Here is a 21069-nt window from a genome sequence, read left to right on the forward strand (position 1 = left end):
ACCCCCTTCTGAAGAACCGAGCATGGTAACGGAAGTAGGGCGTTAAGCCCGCCCTCGCTTCCGGGGGGAAGCTGTGGGAGCTTCCGGGAGCTGTGGTGGCATGTGGGTGTGCTGGTCTCCGCGTGTGTCTCCGGTGATACCGGCTCGGAAGTACAGAGGTGCTGGCGTCGCGGGGCTGGTAAGCGAGGACAAGGGCGAGAAAGGAGGAAACCTCGTGGCTTCCAGGATTGTCCCAGGGCTAGGTCTTCTGGGTCCCTCCCATGGACCTACAGGGTTGGGTGAGTGGTTCGGCCACCCCAGCCCAGCTCAGAAGCTGGCTCTACTCGAGTGGTCCCTTTTAACATCAGGCTTTGTCCCTGGCAAATTGCTTAAGTTCCTTCTATGCCGCTGCATCGCCTCTTTGAAGCTTCAGTTTCCCGTTGTCTGAAGTGAGATTAAGGTCAAATTGCCTGCAAACTAGACTCCTCGGTTCTTTCCTATTTCTAGGAAACATTGACCCACCTATTCCTGATTCCAAATCCAAGCCTCCCAGTGGGTCTTCACCTCTTCTACAGTTTAAAGCCTTTTTAGATCCTTATACCAAGTGTCTCTCACAACTAATCTCTCCTATCTTCCGTTCTCTCTTATACCTGGTTCTCATTCGCATGGTGTCTCTCTGTACTGCAGTTGACTTGTACACTGTTTACTTTCCTTCAGTCCTGTCTCTCTTCCTGTCCAATTTATAGCCTGCAGTATATTTTTGATTGCTGTTCTCTTTCTTCCCTTAATTAAGACTGTGACTTAATCGAAGTAGACATTAAACTATTCCTGTCTAATTCAAAATCTTTCACAAAAAAAGCCCACCTGTGTTCTACAATTTAACTGTGATTATTATGATTTATTCTCCCTGTGGTTTAGTGGAACAGTTCTTCAAAGAAAGGAAATAGCAACTTTTTGAGCAATTTTTTGACAAATTGCTGGTGATTATTGAAAATATTTGTCTCTAAGTGAATGCCTTTTCTCACATTCCTTCTGCTTTTCCTTTTCCATTTGTCAAAATCTTTTTCATCTTTTAACAGCTCAAAGGCATCTTCTTTACGAAGCTTGCCTTCTTTACTGAAGCCTCATAATTTCCTATTTCTTTGCTTATAATTTGATTTGCATTTTTTTTTTTTAAGTAGGCTTCATACCCAGCTCAGAGCCCAATGCGGGGCTTGAACTCACAAGATCAAGAGTTGTACACTTAACTGAGTCACCCAGGTGCTCCTGATTTGTATTTTATTTATTTTTTGTAGTTTTTTTGTTTTTGTTTTTTTTTTGTAATCTCCACACCCAACATGGGGCTCAAATTTAACACCCCAAGATCAGGAGTTGCATGCTTTTCTGACTGAGCTAGCCAGTGGCCCCAATTTGTACTTTAAATTGTTTGCATAATTGCTTTATTTTCTTAAAATTGTGCATGTTCTTTGAAGATAAGGATTTATATATTCATTTGTCTATTTCTATAGCTATTCTCTGTAGCCATTCTATGATATTTACTACACTGGATCTAGAACTTCTTTTTCTGGAGGAAGTGTATGAACTTGTGGTTTTGAAGCAGATACCATTGAAAAGATGAATTATAGGTTATTTGAGGCTTAGCATCAAACCATCTATTTGTTAGGCCTCAATGTTGTTTAGCACATTGGTGCTAGAAAGTTCTGCCTCTTGACCACTGATCACAGCCTTTAGGAAATCTGACACCAACGCTACATCTCACTGATACTCTTTGCATTGTTTTTAGGAGACTCAAACACAGCAACCATGGAAGAAAGCTTCCCCCGAGGGGGTACAAGAAAGACCCACAAATCAGAGAAAGCTTTCCAGCAGTCGGTTGAACAAGACAACTTATTTGATGTAAGTGGTGTGCTTGTTTGGTAAGACTCACTGAACACTTTCTAGTGTCCTTGTGAAGAATAACCTTGTTTGAGAATGTGGTATTTTCCATATTTGTTTCTTTTGGAAGTCTGCTTTTGTAAAGTGAACTTGTTGGAGAGTCCATACCACCATGAGACTATATTTTTTGAAACATGGCATTTAGTACTTGAGTTTGCAGTGCTGTTGTTCCTTATTCTTAGGAACTTTTGCCATGTTGGTTAAGGATGGAGAGAAAGATTATGGAATAAGTCATGAAAGGTACAACATGGGGAATATTGTCAGTGATATTGTAATAGCATTTTATAGTGATAGTAGCTACACTTGTGAGCATAGCATAATGTGTAGAGTTGTCAAATCACTATGTGGTACACCTGAAATTAATGTAACATTGTGTGTTAACTATACTTCAATTGATTAAAAATAAAGTATGGAGAGAAAGGAGCTGGTGATTGCACTTTTAAATGGGATTCTTGCCATGTATAATGGTCAGAATTTGCATTAAAATTCACCATCTTCCCCAAGAGTAGGCATTGCTCCAAATGCTAGAGGGAAGGGAACTAACATTTGATTGTGTGGTCTTATATGGATTTTATGTAATCTGTCCAACTACAGTGGAGTAGAGAACATCATTCCATGATGAGAAACTGAGGCTGAGAGAGGTTATGTGGTTGAGCAGAAACCACATAGCTTGTTATGGTGGTGTTGGGAGTTTAACTCTGGTCTCCGTGTTTCCACCTTCCATTTTCACACACTGTTCCAAATTGCTTCTCATCCTGGGGATGCCAGTGTCCATCCCAGTCAAGGGAGGAAGAACACAGAAGAGAAGGGGCTTTTGAAAATGCGAAGGTTCCCACCTTTGGCTTGAACAAAGGTGGCAGAATGGAAGAGATGACATTGGAGCGGGAATTACAGGAACACTGGAAGGGGGTGCAGTGAAGGAGTAACGAAGCAAGGTGACAGGTGACCTGAAATTGGAAGGAAAGTCCAGGATTGTTTCTCTTCATTCCTTGAGATCTTTCTTCCCCTCTGTAGATTTCTACTGAAGAGGAATCTACCAAAAGGAAAAAGAGCCAGAAAGGGCCAGCAAAAACAAAAAAGTTGAAAATCGAAAAGAGAGAAAACAGCAAGTCTATAAGAGAGAAGTTTGAAATCCTTAGTATTGAGGTTTGTTACAATTTGATCTTGTTCTAAACAAACTACCTGGGTTGCTTTTGTTTTTCCTTCATTCCTTTTGTATACACATGTGTGCATGTATGTGAGTGTGCACGCCCCCCTGTAGAGACTTTTTGGAGTTTGTGCTCAGAATTGAGCATTATTGCCTTTGACTGTTAACCAGTGCCTGGGATCATGTGTTGTTTTTTTAGCCGCTGCTGAGCCCCTTGTTGTGCTTATGTCCTCATTGAACTTGTGTATTAGTAGATTCATAAGTTAGAACTGGCAATAACTTTAACAACCATTCTACTTCTATTTCATTTTGTAGCTGTGGAGATTCTCTTGGAAAAGTCATCTTTTAATTTACTTTAGATTTTTAGATTATAATTGGGGATATATGTTGTAAAAAAGAAAAAAAAAAGTGAAATAAGTCTTAAGGAAAAGATTCAAATTCAGCCTGCAGAGGTATTTTGTTTGTTCTTTATGACGCTCAGAAAAATAATTATTTATTTATTTATTAAAAAAATTTTTTTTTTCAACGTTTATTTATTTTTGGGACAGAGAGAGACAGAGCATGAACGGGCGAGGGGCAGAGAGAGAGGGAGACACAGAATCGGAAACAGGCTCCAGGCTCCGAGCCATCAGCCCAGAGCCCGACGCGGGGCACGAACCCATGGACCGCGAGATCGTGACCTGGCTGAAGTCGGACGCTTAACCGACTGCGCCACCCAGGCGCCCCAATTTTTTATTTTTATTAAAAAACTTTTTAAATGTTTATTTATTTTTGAGAGAGAGAGAGTGCAAGAAGGGCAGAGAAAGAAGGAGACAGAATCTGAAGCAGGCTCCAGGCACAGAGCCTGACATGGGGCTTGAACTCACGAGCTGTGAGATCATGACCTGAGCTGGAATCGGATGCTTAACTGATTGAGCCACCCAGGTGTCCCCCAGAAGAAGAATTTCTTAACTTTTTGTTAACATTAGAGAAAATTTCACATAAAAATGTGATTTCTGGGGGTGCCAGGGTGGCTTAGTTGGTTAAATGTCCAACTCTTGGTTTTGGCTCATGTCCTGATCTTGCGGCTCATGAGTTTGAGCCCTGCATCAGGCTCTGCGCTGACGGCACGGAGCCCACTTGGGATTCCCTCTCTCTGCTGCTTCTCTGCTTATGCTCTCTTTCTCTCAAAATAAATAAACTTTTTAAAAAATGTGCTTTCTAGCTTCTTGTAAGAATTTGAGAGTGCTGACAGCACAAGCTCGTGTTTCCTCATTTGTAATCACATGGAACTGAGTAGTGGTTTAACCCTTTAGGTCTGACATCCTCACCCCACCCTGCCGTTGTCTCCACTGACCTGCTTCCTTCATTTTGTTGCCCCCTCCACGTGTTTGAGTGTGGGATGTTTGGAGTAAAGCAAGTGTCCTCGAGTATCCTAGTGCTGTTTTACGGTGCTCAGTCAGCAATGATAAGTGTTCTGACGTGTATTTGACACATGTCATATGACACATGAACATGTATTTCCTGTAGCTTTTAGAAGTCAGAGTTGTGGGGCGCTTGGGTGGCTCAGTTGGTTAAGCATCCGACTTTGGCTCAGGTCATGATCTCGTAGTTCATGAGTTCAAGCCCCACGTCGGGCTCTGTGCTGACAGCTCAGAGCCTGGAGCCTGCTTTGGATTCTGTGTCTCCCTCTCTCTCTCTGCCCCTCTCCTCTTCACTCTCTCTCTCTCAAAAATGAATAAACTTAAAAAAAAAAATTATAAGTCAGAGTTGAGACTAGAAGCCACAACCCCTGATCCCATTCATTGGTCTTTTCCCTATTGTACACATTTCACTTTTTCTCTTCTAGTCCCTGTGTGAGGGGATGCGGATTTTGGGTTGTGTGAAAGAGGTAAATGAACTGGAACTGGTGGTGAGTCTCCCCAATGGCCTCAAGGGCTTTGTGCAAGTGACTGAAATCTGTGATGCTTACACCAAAAAGCTGAGTGAGCAGGTGGCTCAAGAAGAACCTCTGAAGGTAAGGGAGACCTGAATGTACTCAATAACTGGAACTAAATGGTGCATAGGTAGATGTTAAATTACAACTTTGTTAAATGCTGAGAAGCCCAGGTGCAAGGTGCCATGAGAGTTTATAATAGGGGATTTTAATTTTTTTTTTTTTTTTTAATAAGGAGATTTTGACTTAGCCTAGGGAGCCTGGGAGACTTCCCTGGGGAAGGAATGCTTGAGCTGAGATCTGAAGGATGAGGGTATACCAGGTAAATAAAGAAAGGAGTTCAGGCAGAAGGAGCTGAGAGAAGGCTAGTGTGGCTATGGCATAGAAAGCAAGGGAAAGTGGCGTGGGATGGGGCAGGAGAGCTAGCTGGAGGCTGGGTCATGTTAAGGATTAGTTTTTAATTCTAGAACCAGTGGGAAGCCCTTGAAATGTTTGTACGTAGACAACACAGAGATTAGATTGAAGAGGCATGTGTAGTTGCCCAGAGACCAGGTAGGAGGTTACTATAGTAGTCCACCTGATGGCAGGTTGCATTCAGGGTTTCCTGCGGCCTGAGGAGGAAAAGTCCATGGGCACTGATGGGTTTGATATGGGGGATGAGTCCTGGGTTTCTGTTGTACCTGACTTGATGGTCAGCCTTGCCATCCTGAGATAGAAACCCTGAGAGAGGACCTGGATTGGGAGAGATGATGATGATTTTATTTTTTTGCTGTGTTGAGTTTGAGGAATGGTGGAGACATCCAGTAGACAGGTGATTCCAGAGCTCTGACAGGTCTGGGCCAGAAATGTGCATGTGTGACTGCTCTGTGTAGGTGGTGACTGAAGCTAAGAAGAGGGAAGAGGGTGCCTAGAAGGAGTGAATAGAGTGAGAAGAGACCGAAAAACTGACCCTCGAGTAAATACTGATCGTCGAGGAAGACTGACCCTCAAGTATTTTAACGTCTTGAGTAGGAGAGTCGCTGTTGGAAGAAGGAGGAGGGGCCAGAGGGATAGTAAAGAAAACCAGCACATGAAGGGCTTGGAAGCCAGGGAGGAAATGTTTAAAAAAGGAAGGAGAGGCGCCAGTGTTAAATGCCTTTTAAAGGTCACATATAAGGAGGACTGGAGAACAGATTTGGATTTAGTGACATGGAGGTCACTGGTGATTTTACTGGGAGATAAAGTGGTGTGTGAGAGGTGGAACATAGAGGCAGTGACCTGAAGGGAGCAGGAGGTGAAGAAACGGAGATGGTGAATACAGACAGCTCTTGACAAGTCATTTACATCTGCCTGTTCTGGGGAGATACGGAGGCTTCATACTGAAAGTGAAGACTGACTTGGCCATAGATCCCTTTTCCTTTATGGGTGAGTGGTTACCCTCTTCATCCGCCTTTTGGGCTCTTTGGGGTCCGAGGATGAGAAACCACCGAGCCAAGGTTGGGCAGTGGTATATTGGTCCAGAGGAGGGGTATGTATCAGAATTTTCTCATTTGTATTGTGCAGGACCTGGCCCGCTTGCCTGAACTCTTCTCACCTGGGATGCTGGTGAGGTGTGTGGTGAGCAGTGTGGGCTTCACAGAAGGGGGCAAAAAGAGTGTCAAGCTATCTCTGAACCCCAAAAATGTCAACGAAGTGTTATCTGCTGAGGCCCTGAAGCCCGGCATGGTAGGTATCAGGTCAAGGAAGAGGAGCAGACCATGTGCCTTTTTCCTGGCCTGCCTCCTGGGGAGTATCTAGGTGACCTTTGACTTTCAGCTTACACACAGGGGTGGGTCTTTTCCTGAGAAGGACAGTCTCTAGGATGCTTGGGTACTCTAGTGGAAATTGAAGGCTTGAACGTAATCACACTACCTTGGAGGGGAGAAAGGGAAGGTTCATTGGTGGCCAAATTAAAAAAAAAAAAAGTCTTCAAGGAGGCTTAGCAGGAGTGAGGAGTTCACAAAGTGCCTTGCTTACCAAGACTTGTTCTTTACAGATTTTTTTTTCAGAGGCTATCTGGCATCTGTAGGGAATGCTTGAGGACTGCTCTCCGAGAGCAGGAGACAGGTAGTCAGGGCAATTAGTCTGTCAGCTGTACTAATGAGGAGCTCGCTATTGAGTCTCCCAGTCCTGTGGAGATTCAGGAGAAATTAGCTCCAAGTGTCAACGTCCAATAGGTGTAAAACATGCTCGAATAAACTATACTCCTCTAAGTGCTCTTGTAATTGAGAGGAAGGAGATCAATATGATCTTTTAACCTTTAGGTAGAAGCAGTCAGTTTGGGACAGGCCTGAAAGGTGGGTAGAAAGGGGAATAAAAATAACCCAAGGTGCAGGAAATTGACAAGCATCAAGAGCCTGCTGTTTGGCAGGCGCTGTTTTAGACATTTTATCTTAAATTCTCATAGCCCTGTGAGGCAGATAGGTATACCTTTGTGCATTTGAGAAAATGGACTCGGGTTTGTGACTTGCCAAAGACAAAATGGCTAGTAAGAGCCAGATTGGAACTTCACACTGCTCCTGATGAAATGTGCAGGAGGTTGGCAAGATTTTTCTCTTTTTTCGAAGTCTTGGAGGCACTTAGAAGACATGATGACTGCTAGAAGAGTAGTTCTGGATTAGTCATGGCGCTGGGAGTGACCTTGCAAGGCCATCTGGTTTATTCCTCTTTGTGTAACATAATAGTCTTTCTTATCTTTTGGAAATTCTTCAGGGGAGAAACCCCTCTTTGTCATTCCCCACCTGTTTATAACACTCTTCACTGACTGGAAACCATAAGATCCCTCAAGCCAATGGAGAATTAAACTTGATGTCTTTCCCTTCTCTATCCTCTAGCGGGATTGAAATTTACAGTTACAAGTTATTGGGAGGGGGAGTGGGAGAGGATTACGGATGATATGTCAAGATTGATGATGGGAACATTCATGTTTGGTAGGAGATGTTTGTTGTGTATCCCATTACCTTTGACTTTTGAACTCTGGGGAATGCTTTCTCTTCCAGCTGCTCACAGGCACTGTGTCCAGCCTGGAAGACCACGGCTACCTAGTGGACATTGGTGTTGGTGGGGCCAGAGCTTTCCTGCCACTGCAGAAAGCCCAGGAATATATCCGACAGAAGAACAAAGGTGAGGGGAAAAAGAGGGGCAGGTACATGGTAGTGAGGTGGTACGTGTAGGGATTATGTTTAACTGCTGTTTGGTGAGTAAAATGACAGAATGGTGACCCCAAAAGCTGTTTGGCTTTGCTAAAATCAGTGTTAATCCCAGCTGATAGAAAAGGGAAGATGTGTGAAGAGCCAGGGAGTGACAGGGTTTAGATCCAATGGACCAGTTTTGCTTTTTCTCACCTAGAAGATTCCCCTGAAATTTGAGCCCCCAGGGCCTCTGAGCCAGCACTCTTCCTGCCTTGTTGAGATTTTCATATTTTTAAGTGGTGTTGATTCCAGATCAGTCAGGGTCACTTTATTCCCCTCTTGTAGTTGGTCACTGAGAGATTGGGAACATGGGTATTACATGGTAACTAGGCAGGTAAACCATGGATCTTTTCAGGTATTACTTGAACCCAAATTAAGAGCCCTTCTCATGGAGGTATTTTGCCTTTTGGGGGGCTGGGGCTTGCAGGTGCTGAAATGAAGGTGGGTCATTATCTGAACTGCGTTATTGAAGAGGTGAAAGGTAACGGAGGAGTTGTTAGTCTATCTATTGGTCATTCTGAAGTTTCTACCGCCATTGCTACTGAGGAGCAAAACTGGACCCTTAATAACTTGCTACCAGGACTGGTTGTCAAAGCCCAGGTACAGAAGGTAAGCCATTCATTGTCATTACTATTTTCTAAAATAAAGGTAATTTTTACTGAAGTAGTGCTATGCACACAACCTGAAATTGTGCTGTCCAGTAGGGTAGCCATTGGTCATATGTGGCTTTACACAGTAGAAATGTAGCCAGTGCCATATGTGGAAATGACAGTATTTTACATCTATTGGGTTAAAGTGTTATTAAGATAAATTTCACTTATTTCTTTGTAGTTTTTAAAATGTGATTGTTAGAGAACTTAAAGGTATAGGCTTACATATGGACCATGTTTCTTTTGAACAGTGCTGATTGGAAAGGTCAAATAGTATTAAAATACTTTTATTTATCTATTTTTTTTTTAAGCGCTACACTCTTTTAATTTTATCTTTGTAATGTTTTTATTTGTTTTTGAGAGAGCACGAGTCAGGGAGGGGCAGAGAGAGAGGGAGACACAGAATCTGAAGCAGGTTCCAGGCTCTGAGCTGTCAGTACAGAATCTGACGCAGGGCTCAAACTCAGGAATTGTGAGATCATGACCTGAGCTCAAGTCAGACGCTTAACCGACTGAGCTACCCAGGCACCCCATAAAATACTTTTTTTTTTTTACATGTTTACTTATTTTTGAGAGAGAGCAAGAGAGAGAGTATGCATGAACAGGGGAGAGGCAGAGAGAGGAGGGGGGAGAGAGAATCCTAAGTAGGCTCCACGCTCTCAGTGCAGAGCCCAATGCAGGGCTTGATCTCACGAACTGTGAGATCATAGTTGGAGCCAAAATCAATAGTCAAACACTTAACCGACTGAGCCACCAAGGTGCCCCTAGGCATTGAGTTTTAAGTTCTTACTGTGGTAGATGATGATTTGGCTCTCTCAATTTTCCCCTTCCCTTCCTCCAACCCCCTAACAGTATTTTAAATTTTGGTTAAATCATTAATCAGTGTTTGATGTACATATTATTTAGTGCTGAGCCAGGTAACATACTATGACTATTTCTTGAACAGCCTTTTTCCTGGGAGCTGATTATCAGCTTTGTTTTTGTCATTTGCCAAATTCTCTTCCTACCTATCACTGTTTCATAATACTGTATATCCTGCATTTTCCTTATATTACAATTTTCCATAAAGATTTTTCCTTTAGATAACCTCTTAGTTGTTGTTGTTGTTGTTGTTGTTTTTAAACCTAGGGCCCTTTTTCCTGTTATCCTCCTGCAGGCTAGACTGGTTGCTCTGGTAGGAACCCTGGAGAACCGATATCCTAAGACTTACCTTCTTGGTCATCCTGCTCCTTCCCCTCTTTCTCCTATATGGGAGTCTTTGATTCAATATATTCTTTTTTTTGGTTTACTTGCTCATTTTAGCATGACACATTCTCCAGAAGCATCATTGGAAAGGTACATGGGAGGTTGATTTCCTGACCTAGTGTGTTGGATCCCCAGGACCACCCCCAGGTTCACTGATGCACTGGAAACACTTACAGGACTCAGCATATGGTGATACTCATCACTATGATTTATTATGATGAAAGGAGGCAAAGCAAAATCAGCAAAGGGAAAAGGCACTGGAAGCCAAGCTCCTCTCCCAGTGGAGTCACAGAGTAGAAAAATGTCCTTATTCTACACTCACATGTGATTGGTAGTAAAGCTGGGATTAGCATCCTTTTGTCAAAAATAACTTGAGGAATTGGAAGACCTTGTTCCCATTGTCATCTAGCCTCTGTTGCTCTTAAAAAGTCTGATGTTACTTTGATTTCTTTTCCTTGTATGTATTTTTTATTTTTGGAAGAATTTAAAGATTTTATCTTTATCCCTTTTATTTTAAAATGTCATGGTGATTTGTTTTTGTGTGGATCTGTCTCCATTTATTTGTCCTACAATTCAGAAATGCAGATCTTTAAATTCTGAGAAAATTTCTTGTATTTACTGTTTTTTTTTTCTATATTCATATTGACATGTAATTCACATATAGGAAGAGCCATCCTTTAAAAAACGTATAATTTAGTGATTTTTTTTTAGTGTATTCACAAAGATGCGCAGCTATCACCACTATTTATTTTTTAATTTTTTTTATATATAATGTCAAGTTGGTTTCCATACAATACCCAATGCTCATCCTGTCACCACTGTTAAATTCCAGAACATTTGCATCACCGCTGTAAAGAAACCCTGTACCCATTGGTGGTCAATCTCCATCCCTGTCTCTCTCAAGCCTCTGGCTCTGCTTTTTGTCTCTAGATTTGTCTCTTGGGGGTGTTTCATATAAATGGAATCCTATAATATGTGGCCTTCTGTGTCTGGTTTCTTTCACTTGGCATGATGTTTTCATGGTTTCAGGGTTCATGTATGTTGTAGCAAGTATCAGTGATTCATCCCTTTCTGTGGCTAAATAATATTCCACACTATGGATATGACAGATTGTGTTTTTCCATTCATTAGTTGGTGGCCATTTGGGTTGTTTCCACTTTGGGATGTTTTGAGTAATACTGCTGTGAAATTCATGTTTAAGTTTTTGTGTGGATGTAAGTTTTCATTTCTCTTAGGCCTATGGTTGGGAATAGAATTGCTGGGTCATATGGTAACTGACTTTTTAGAGGAACAGCCAAAGGGACGGCACCGGTTTACACTCCTACCTGCAATTAAAGGTTTCAGTTTCTCCAAATTTTCACAAACATTTGTTTTTTATTTTTATTATACCCGTCCTCATGGGTGGGAAGTGGCATCTCCTTATGATTGGGGTTTACATTTCTCTAGTGATTAGTAACGTTGAGCATCTTTTCATGCACTGGTTGTATTCTGGCCATTTGTATATCTTCTTTGGAGAAATATCTGTTCAAAAGTCTTTAGCCTATTTTAAAATTAGGTTGTCTTCTTATTTATTAAGTTGTAAGATTTCTTTGTATATTCTGGATACTAGCCCCTTATCAGACTTTTTTAAAAAGATTTAATTTTTTAAATTTTTTAATGTTTGTTTATTTTTGAGAGAGAGTGAGCCGAGGAGGGGCAGAGAGAGGAGAGAGAGAATCCCAAGCAGGCTCCATGCAGTCAGTGCAGAGTCCAGGTTCGGTCTTAGTCCCACGAACCATGAGGTCATGACCCAAGCCAAATCAAGATTCGGATGCTTAACCAGCTGAGCCACCCAGGCATCCCCCACTTCCTCACTTTTTTTTAAGTATAATTTCCTCTTCTTTCTCTTAAACTCCTGATAGAATGGTGTTGGACTTAATTATCAGTTTTCTAATTTTCTTATGTTTTTTCTCTCCTTTGTTTTGGCATGTGCATGTATTTATCTAGATCCTACCTTCTGGGAGAGTCCCTCAACTTTAATTTTATCTCCTGTACTGAATTTGTGTTTTGACTGCCATCTTATCATTGAGGTGGTATAAAATGTGGTGTGCCTGGTTGGGTGGGACTTGTTGACTGGCTGAATTCAGTGTCAGGATCAGGAGCTAGCAGACTTTGAGCAAGCTCCAGATGTCATGGTTACAAGTCTTCTCTGGCATGTCAGATTTTTCTAGAAAGGATCTATTAATCTCTCCTCAGGGGGGTAATATCTTGGCTGCCTGAGAGATAGGTGGGAGAGGGGCTGGATGTCTCCATGTCTATATCTGTATGATGTTCAGAATTTTGCTTAATCTGCATTTTCAGAGTTTGCACTCCTCTGTCTTTTCAGTCTCATACAGGTTTCCTGTGGAGGCGGGAGAGGCACAGGCCCTATGGTGTGAGGAGAGGACCTGGAGATCTAATTTAGTTTCCCTGATTTCAGTCATCTGCCTCACTGCTTTCTTTTGAGGTGCTTGTCACCTCTAATTACTTAGCTTTTGGGGGGCTCTGTAGGATGAATCAGCGTGGTCAGTATCTCCCTTTTGCATGCATTTGGGTTTTGCCTTCTGAGTCTGGGCAAATCACCAAGTTAGCAACAATTTGTCCACGTTGTCAGGCTGACGGTTCCCTGAGGGTCTTTGTGCAAATTGTCCTCCATTCCATATGGAAATCCCGAGGACTGGAGGATTGATGTCCCCTCAGGTTTGAGGGGAGGTGAGCTTACTGAATAAAGAAACAGCTAGAGCCAGGAGTTGCCCTGCCACTTAATTTTATAAGAAGAAAGATTGTCAAGGGTTAGCTGGGGGAGGAGAAATACACAGTGGTTATGGAAAATGTAGCATTGAGTGTTTCATCTGCACAACGTCTCTTACATTCTTGACTTCTGTTTGTTTTCAGGTGACTCCACATGGCCTTATATTGAACTTCCTCTCATTCTTCACTGGCCTGGTTGACTTTATGCACTTGGATCCCAAGAAAGCTGGAACATACTTCTCAAACCAAACAGTAAGAAATGTTTTCTTGATTCCATTTGTGTCCCAAACAGCTGTCCAGTGTTGCAGTTAGCTATGGGCTGGTCCTAGGGCTACGTGTGTACGGGTATTAGAGGCGGCGAGGGGAAGGAAAGGTGTTTTGGAAGGACCACAGGAAGCCACCGTAGTTATTTCTGTGGACTGAGATGAGAAATGGAGCCTGTGAAAAAGAAGGCAACTTGTAGTTTGCATTTATTACTCTTTTAGGTAGTTTGATTTTAGGGGGTGAGTAGTGGATCTTTTGCTCTTACCATTTAAAGTGTTTAAGAAAAATATTTAATGTAAAAGAACAAAATCTATATTTAAATAGAAAAATGTGTTTAAAAGTGCTGTGAAGAGAATAGAGCAGAACCAACTTTGAAAAGCAATTTTTTTTTTTTTTTTTTTTTTGAGAGAGAGTGCTCAAGCGGGGGGAGAGGAGCACAGAGAGAGACAGACAGACAGACAGACAGATATACAGAGAGTGAGAGGGAGGGGGCCAAAAGAGAGAGAGCACTCTTGAGCAGGCTCCACCCTCAGGGCAGAGCTGATGCGGGGCTTGATTCCACGACCCTGGAATCATGACCTGAGCTGAAATCAAGAGTCAGATGCTCAACTGACTGGGCCATTCAGGTGACCCTGAAAATATTTTTTAATAGTATGCTTACTTAAAATATTGGAAGATTTACAGTCAGGTGTTAATGATTAACTCTGGGTGGTTTTTTTCTACCCTTATCTAAATATCTAAATTTTTTACAATGAACATGGATATTTGGGAAGAAAATCCCAATATATGTTATTCAGAGTTTTAAAAAGAATTCTAAAACGATTCTTTCCTTTTTTGTTTTTAACAATAACATTGCTGGTGGGTTCTGTAGAGACACATTTTTTTTTGAACCTTTTTTTGTTAATGTTTAATTTTTGATAGAGTGTGTGCGCTAGCTGGGGAGGAGTAAGGAAAGAGGGGGACAGAGGATCTGAAGTGGGCTCTGTGCTGACAGCAGAGAGCCTAACGTGGGACCTGAACCCACAAACTGAGATCATGACTTGAGCCAAAGTTGGATGCTTAACCGACTGAGCCGCCCAGGTGCCCCTATATAGACGTATTTTTTAACTAAACTGGTTTTCCCACCACATATTCGTAAACGTTTTTCTAATAATTTTTTCTCTTTATAATCATATTTGTAAACAAAGTGCAGGCGTTTTGTGTGCTGTAGCCTTGTGCTCAGAGCAGGCTGTTTCTGGTATATTTCAGATGAGCCTCTGATACAGTGATGCCAGTACATGGCTTCTGCTGCATATGTATTATTAGCCTCATGGTATTGAGGGGACCCTAATATGTTTTGCTGACCTTGAGTAAGCATTGATTTAGTTGGATATAGTCCTTCTGGGACATTTTGTTCGATGTTTCCACATGCTGCTTGATCGCACAAGCTGATAGGAGTACTTATATCCATAACCTGGTCAGCACATGTTGAGTCTTGGCCTTTGAAGGTCTGCTTTAGGTGCGTTATATTCTGTGTGCCTCCTGCTCATTATGCTCTTTCCCTTGTGTAGGTAAGGGCCTGTGTTCTCTGTGTCCATCCTCGGACCAGGGCTGTGAGGCTGAGCCTGCGCCCCATCTTCCTGCAGCCTGGGCGCTCACTCACCCGGCTCTCCTGCCAGCACCTGGGAGCAGTGCTGGAGGATGTTCCTGTCCAGAGCTTTTCCAGCAAGGCTGGGGCCACTTTCAGGCTGAAGGATGGGGCTCTGGCCTATGCCCGGGTGAGGAGGCTCTTTGTTTCACCAGGATTTACCCCTAGAAGGACTTTGGGGATACGTGGGTCCTTGTTTGTTTCCTTCATCCTTTGTATTAGTTTCCGGTTTTTGAATATTCCCAAGTGTGGAGGACTCTATATAGGGATTAGAACAATGTATGTTCTGTTAGAATTCTTCAGGATTAATTTGACTTATTTTGATACCTGGTTGATGGTAGGCACAAGAGTGTGTTAAGATCTGTACCAGAGCTTGGCAAAGTTTTTGAAAGGGCTAGATAGTAAGTATTTCAGGTTTGTGGGCTATATGATCTCTGTCCTCACTACTCAACTCTATTGTTAAAGCCAAAAGCAGCCATAGACAGTATGTAAATGAAAGAGCATGGCTGTGGTCAATAAAACTTTCATTTATAAAAATAGGCACTGACTTGTGAACTATAGTATACTGATCCATGATCTAGACTGTTCTCTGACCTTATAGAGAGTCTATGATAGTAAAGAACAGTGTTTTAGTTAGAAGAATTATTTTAACAGGCAATCAGACTACTGTTTTTATGGTATGTGATAAATGTGTTGAGTTATGTCACGTGCTTCCATACCTGATTGCCTCAGATCTACAGTCTCTGGCTTGTCCTTAATCACTTGGTACTTTGTAGCTCAGCCATCTCTCCGATTCTAAGAACGTCTTCAATGCCGAGGCCTTCAAGCCAGGGAACACCCACAAGTGTAGAATCATCGATTACAGCCAAATGGATGAACTGGCTTTGCTCTCTCTGAGGACGTAAGTCTGTCATCAGCGCATGTGGGGCTGTGGAGATGGGCCCCTCTGTGCGTGCACGTTCACACTTTCTCTTGGCCTGGCTTGGTGAGGGTTCTCTTTCTTGCCAGCATGATTCTGGTAGCCCTGAATTTTAGGTAGCCTCTGCCCTGGTTTATGTGATCTTGTATTTTCTTTTTGTTCTAGATCTGTTATTGAAGCTCAATACCTTCGGTACCATGACATCAAACCTGGGGCATTGGTAAAGGTAAGACTCAAGCACATAATTAGATACCCTTCCACCTTCAGACATTCTTTAGTTAACAGGTTAACTGTTAGCTTATTAGTTGTCATGTGAACACATTTAAAGTCACCTTCCTTCTCTCTACCTGTTAACTGGCATTTCTTTTTCTTCCCTGGAGTAACTTGTAATTAATTTCAAGGTAAGGTCTTAATAGCATCACCCAGCTACACAGAGGCAGTAGGTCATAAATCCTGGGGTTTGATGGTGTTTATTAGACCAGGTCAAAAGTTAATTTTGTGATAGTTGAGCTCCTGTGATGTTAGTAAGTCACTTGCAGTTGCCTCTCCTGTCTAACCATTTAGCCCCATTTGAGCACATCTCCTTTATATGTAGAGTTCATTCCTTAGGAGACATAGATCTCTCCTTCAGAGAATGTGCTTGTGAGGTAGGCCGAAAGAACACGCTCCCACAAAAAGATGTGAAGATTCCCATGAATCAACCATACTGCCTTCAGATCAGTGTGGGGTACGTGCTTTACCCCATGACATCTGGAAAAACAGGCACAGTTAGTCTGGAAAGGTGGGCTTTGAAAGAGATGTGACATGCTTTGTTGTAAGAGGTGGAAGAAAAACCATTCTTGAGGCATGATGGCTTCTTTTCTTTGGACTCCCTAGGGCACGGTGCTGACCATAAAGCCATATGGGATGCTGGTGAAAGTGGGTGAACAAATCAGGGGCCTGGTACCTCCCATACACCTGGCCGACATCCTGATAAAGAATCCAGAGAAGAAATACCACATTGGGGATGAGGTCAAGTGCCGGGTGAGCTTCTTGAAGGGTCTCCTTGGGGTTTTGGCCAGATGGGAAGAGAGCATTGCTTTTCAGCTGAAGTTTCTGCCTTTTTCCACAAAGTGACCATCTAACATCTATGGTGCTGTGCCTGGCATTGGGAAGAGAAAAGTGTGTCTCTGCCCTTGAGAATTGTGTAATATAATTGAGAGTTAAAATATTCATACATGAAAAGAGCAGGCTGTTGTGCAACCTTTTATCACATGGTTTGGTACAGGCTGTGTCCTATGATCGTATCACAAAGGGGAGGTGACAGTGGGCTGGGCCAGCAAGAATCATTGATGATGTTAATAGCAACTACAGTGTAACATGTATTTTGTATCAGTTGCTATGCTAGGCTCATGACATGCTTTATGTCATTGAATCCTGAAAACAACCGTATAAAGTAAGTACTGTTATCCTCATTTTGTGGGTGTGGAAGTGAAAGCTTAGGAAAGTGAAATTTCTTGCCCGAAGTCACAGAGTTAATAAATGGCAGAACCAGTTTTCAAATTCAGGTCTCTATGACAATAATGTCTTCTAGATTTCTGGCAGAGGTGGTACTTGAACTGGAAAGGATTTGAGGAGGAGCAAGCAATGTGTGTCAGGCCCAGAAATAGACAAGCTAAGTTGCTGAAATATGAGTGGTTTATAACAAAGTCTTGAATCCCAAGAGAAGCTTTGCAGAGTTGTGAAGGTTACATGTGGTTAGCAGTGGCTAGCATAGGGCCTGGTTTGTGTAGCCAGTCACAATGTTAGATGTTCTTCCTCTCATTTTGTTTCATTATTGAGTCAAAATAGGTATTGATCACCCATTGGTGCAAGATTGTTCAATAGTGGAGTCAGGAGGTTAGAAGTAGAGGAATTTCTCTGCCCTTTAGGAGATAACCTGAGGGATGAGAGATGGTTGGATCTCTCGGCCTTAATTTATAACTAATACACAGTCCTGAGCTGGTAAATTGGTTTGATGGTTCATTCTGTTATGTGGGAGGAAGTACATTTGAAATAGGTGAATCTTCCCTAGATTGTCGTCCCAGCAGGGAGGAGGGAGGATTTGCCTCTGACAGTACTCAGAGGCAAAGAGATAGCAGGTTCTCTGGCACTGACCATGGCCTTTGGGTTCAGATGTTGCAGAGACTAGGCCAGTGGCTCTCTTGATAACGGGTAACTTAATGACGACTAGTATCCTTCCCCTAGGTTTTGCTTTGTGATCCTGAAGCCAAGAAGTTGATGATGACCCTGAAGAAAACCCTGATTGAGTCCAAACTGCCTGCCATTACCTGCTATGCCGATGCCAAGCCTGGTCTGCAGACACACGGCTTCATCCTCAGAGTCAAGGACTATGGCTGCATTGTGAAGTTCTACAATGATGTGCAGGGTCTAGTGCCCAAGCATGAGCTCAGTGCCGAGTATGTCCCTGACCCAGAGAGGGTCTTTTACGTCGGCCAGGTAACCTTTCCTTCGATAGGCCCTTATCCTTGGTGACCCCATGAACACAGATTTGAAGGAGTTGTAGGAGGACTACTTTTTAAGGGATAAGGAATGAGCATGTGGGGCAGTGGGCTTGAGCCAGCTGAGCGGAGGAGCTGTAGAACAGAACTGACAGAACCCCTCAAGGGGGTTCTGCAAAAGCTAGCAAACTAATGGACCTCAAGCCCACAACCTGATAGAAAATAGTCTTTACCTACAACATACCAGTGTCCCTCCCATCAGAAGTTGCTCTGAGGCCACTGTCACCACAAGGTGGCAGTGCCAAGAAACTAGTGAGTCGGGGTTTATCTAGGAAAAATAATTGTTTAAAGCTTGGGGTTGTACCAGAAATTTATTCATGTCTTCCTTTCACCCAAAAGGCTGATTTGAGATTCTGTGTAGCTTTCAGTACATTTCTTTCCACTGCCTCTGATCTAATCCAAAGTCTTGGTGTATCTCACTCTGCAGTGCTCACTGAGGGCAGCTCTCTAGGGCCTCATAGGCTTGCTGGGAAGAGTTCACCAGGCAAGTGTGGTTTCTCACCAGGTGGTGAAGGTTGCGGTGCTGAACTGTGAGTCATCTAAAGAGAGGATGCTCTTGTCCTTCAAGCTGCTGGGTGATCCAAAGAGAGAGCATACGGGACACAGTCAGAAGAAAAGAAGAGCTGTTAGTGTTGGACAGGTACCTGGACTTCTCCAGACAAGCTATTTTAGTTTACACTGACAGAAAGCAGGGTGCCACTGACACGTGGGGCACTGGGATCCATGGCAGGAAAGATAAAGGCAGCTAGATAAGATTCTGGGGCTAGAGGGGCGCCTGGGTAGCTCAGTCAAGCATCTGACTCTTTATTTTGGCTCAGATCGTGATCTCACAGTTCATGGGATCGAGCCCCACATTGGGCTCTGTGCTGACAGCATGGAGCCTGCTTGGGATTCTTTCTCTCCCTCTCTCTATTCTCCTCCCTCTCTTACTCTCTCTCTCCCTGAAAATAAAAATAAACAAACATTAAAAAAAAAAAGATTCTGGGGGTAGAGAGAACTGAAGACCTCGAGACAGGGTTCTTTCTGTGTGTCAGAGCAAATGGAAGCTGTCCAGGAAAGCACCATTGTGGTCTGACTTTTCAGCAGTGTACTGCTGTCCTCTTTCCTTTTTCCTCTCTGGTCCCTAGGACCAGCCTGTGAGACTGTCTTTCCCCTTGGGAGAAAAGTGACATGAGTGTGCAAGTGGGTCCCGGGGTGTATGGGTGTATGTGCGTGTGCGTACCTGTGGGGTCTTTGGGGGCAGCGGTGTGGAAGAAAGCTGCTTCTCTGATCTTGACCTCTCCATATTCCTGGTGCTGGAACTTGATACCTCTTATGTCTGCCTGAGCCAGGTGTGGTTGCTGTCTACTCAAGATAAGTACTATTTTTTGTCTTTCTTTTCCTGAGTAGTTGGTGGATGTAAAGGTTTTAGAGAAGACCAAGGATGGGCTGGAGGTGGCTGTTCTGCCCCACAACGTCCCTGCTTTCCTCCCCATACCTCATCTGTCGGACCATGTCGCCAACGGCCCTCTGTTGTATCACTGGCTCCAGGCTGGCGACATCCTTCACAGAGTCTTGTGTCTGAGCCAGAGTGAGGGACATGTTGTATCCTTTACTGGTATCTGGTGAGCCATGGGCCCTTGGGGAAGATTCTGGGTCAGGCTCTGCTCTTCATTGGAAACCCCATGGGGAAATGTCAGCCATTTGACTTCAGGAGTACCTCCAAAAAACCAGACCAGTGACCAGACCTGGTGGAAAGTAAGAGGATTGAAGTCCTATCAGCAGATGCGGTCAGTCCAGTCCAGAGGGGGCGGTGTGGCCTGCCAGTCCCAGTGGGATATTTCCAGTAGCACACCTTGCCTTCTCAGACACTCAGCGCCTGTCCCTTGAGCTGAAACAATTCATAAGGTAGTTGCTATCTTCCTCCTCCTGTCCCCCCCCATATGAGACTCAGCATATTCCCCTTGGTCTTGGTGTGTGCACCTCGAAGGAGGACACTGCCAGAAAAGAGGCAGTAGGATGTTATTTACACAGAATGTAAAATAAAATCTCCTTAGAGTGCAGATAGGCAGAGGAGGTGAGGTAGGGTTGTGTGAAGACTGTGGCAGATCCAGCTGCCAAAGCACAGGGCTGAGCCGGTCCCTTTTTTTGTCCCTTCCGGTAATCTGGAGATGAATTCATAGGCAGAGGGAGAAAACCGGTTCTGAAACGTGAGTGTGTATCAGAGTCACCTGGAGGGCTTGTTCAGCCAGCTTGCTGGGCTCGCCCCAGAGTTTGTAGGTCTGGGGCAGTGCTTGGGAATTTGCATTTCTCACAAGTTCCGGGTGATGCTAATGCTGCTGGTCTGCATGCTTAGACCATTGTAGCAACAGAGGATGTAGGGTGGAAAAAGGAAATGGATGGATAAGTTCATCTGCCTCTTCTGGAATGTTCCTTGATGAAGTGCTACCAGCTCCTTTGCAGGAAGCCAGCTTTGGTTTCCACCGTGGAGGGCGGCCAGGATCCTAAGAGCTTCTCAGAAATCCATCCTGGGATGCTGCTCATTGGTTTTGTGAAGAGCATCAAGGACTACGGTGTGTTCGTCCAGTTCCCATCAGGCCTTAGTGGACTGGCCCCCAAAGCTGTGAGTTCAGTTCCATGCCCAAGAGTGTTGGAGGAGAGACATTAGGGTCATGGAGCCTGAGGGTGGAAAGGAGCAGGATACCCAAATGCCTTGAAAGATTTTCAGGGGCAAGGCAAAAGGCACCTGCGGGGAATGGGGCTGAGACCTTGCCCAGCCATGTGTGTCCTGGTGCAGGGCTGTGTCCTAGAAGAAAAGGCACCTTCGTTTCTATACTCTGGGTATGTATAGACATGGAAGTTGATTTTCCTGAGCAGCTGAGTACAGGTTT

The 21069-nt window shown here is 43.6% G+C and overlaps 1 protein-coding gene across 2 annotated transcripts in view; it reads left to right on the forward strand.

Annotated features, from left to right (window-relative positions):
• The first annotated feature begins 23 nt into the window (after nucleotides 1-23).
• The window catches only part of PDCD11 (programmed cell death 11), a 44404-nt gene continuing 23358 nt past the window's right edge, over nucleotides 24-21069 (forward strand). Inside the window, exons 1-16 of one of the 2 annotated variants that reach the window (XM_027062981.2) lie at nucleotides 24-178; nucleotides 1763-1875; nucleotides 2929-3060; nucleotides 4890-5057; nucleotides 6519-6680; nucleotides 7994-8117; nucleotides 8613-8794; nucleotides 12994-13101; nucleotides 14664-14870; nucleotides 15517-15641; nucleotides 15825-15885; nucleotides 16536-16682; nucleotides 17886-18137; nucleotides 18705-18839; nucleotides 19589-19783; nucleotides 20631-20801. In XM_027062981.2, coding sequence (XP_026918782.2) covers nucleotides 1783-1875; nucleotides 2929-3060; nucleotides 4890-5057; nucleotides 6519-6680; nucleotides 7994-8117; nucleotides 8613-8794; nucleotides 12994-13101; nucleotides 14664-14870; nucleotides 15517-15641; nucleotides 15825-15885; nucleotides 16536-16682; nucleotides 17886-18137; nucleotides 18705-18839; nucleotides 19589-19783; nucleotides 20631-20801 — 2262 coding nt within the window. In that variant the 5' untranslated portion in view covers nucleotides 24-178; nucleotides 1763-1782. The remainder of the gene's footprint in view (nucleotides 179-1762; nucleotides 1876-2928; nucleotides 3061-4889; nucleotides 5058-6518; nucleotides 6681-7993; nucleotides 8118-8612; nucleotides 8795-12993; nucleotides 13102-14663; nucleotides 14871-15516; nucleotides 15642-15824; nucleotides 15886-16535; nucleotides 16683-17885; nucleotides 18138-18704; nucleotides 18840-19588; nucleotides 19784-20630; nucleotides 20802-21069) is intronic. The other variant, XM_027062979.2, reaches the window with a different exon arrangement.

The sequence above is a fragment of the Acinonyx jubatus genome, chromosome D2, assembly GCF_027475565.1.
Source record: "Acinonyx jubatus isolate Ajub_Pintada_27869175 chromosome D2, VMU_Ajub_asm_v1.0, whole genome shotgun sequence".
In the NCBI taxonomy this organism is placed as follows: domain Eukaryota; kingdom Metazoa; phylum Chordata; class Mammalia; order Carnivora; family Felidae; genus Acinonyx; species Acinonyx jubatus.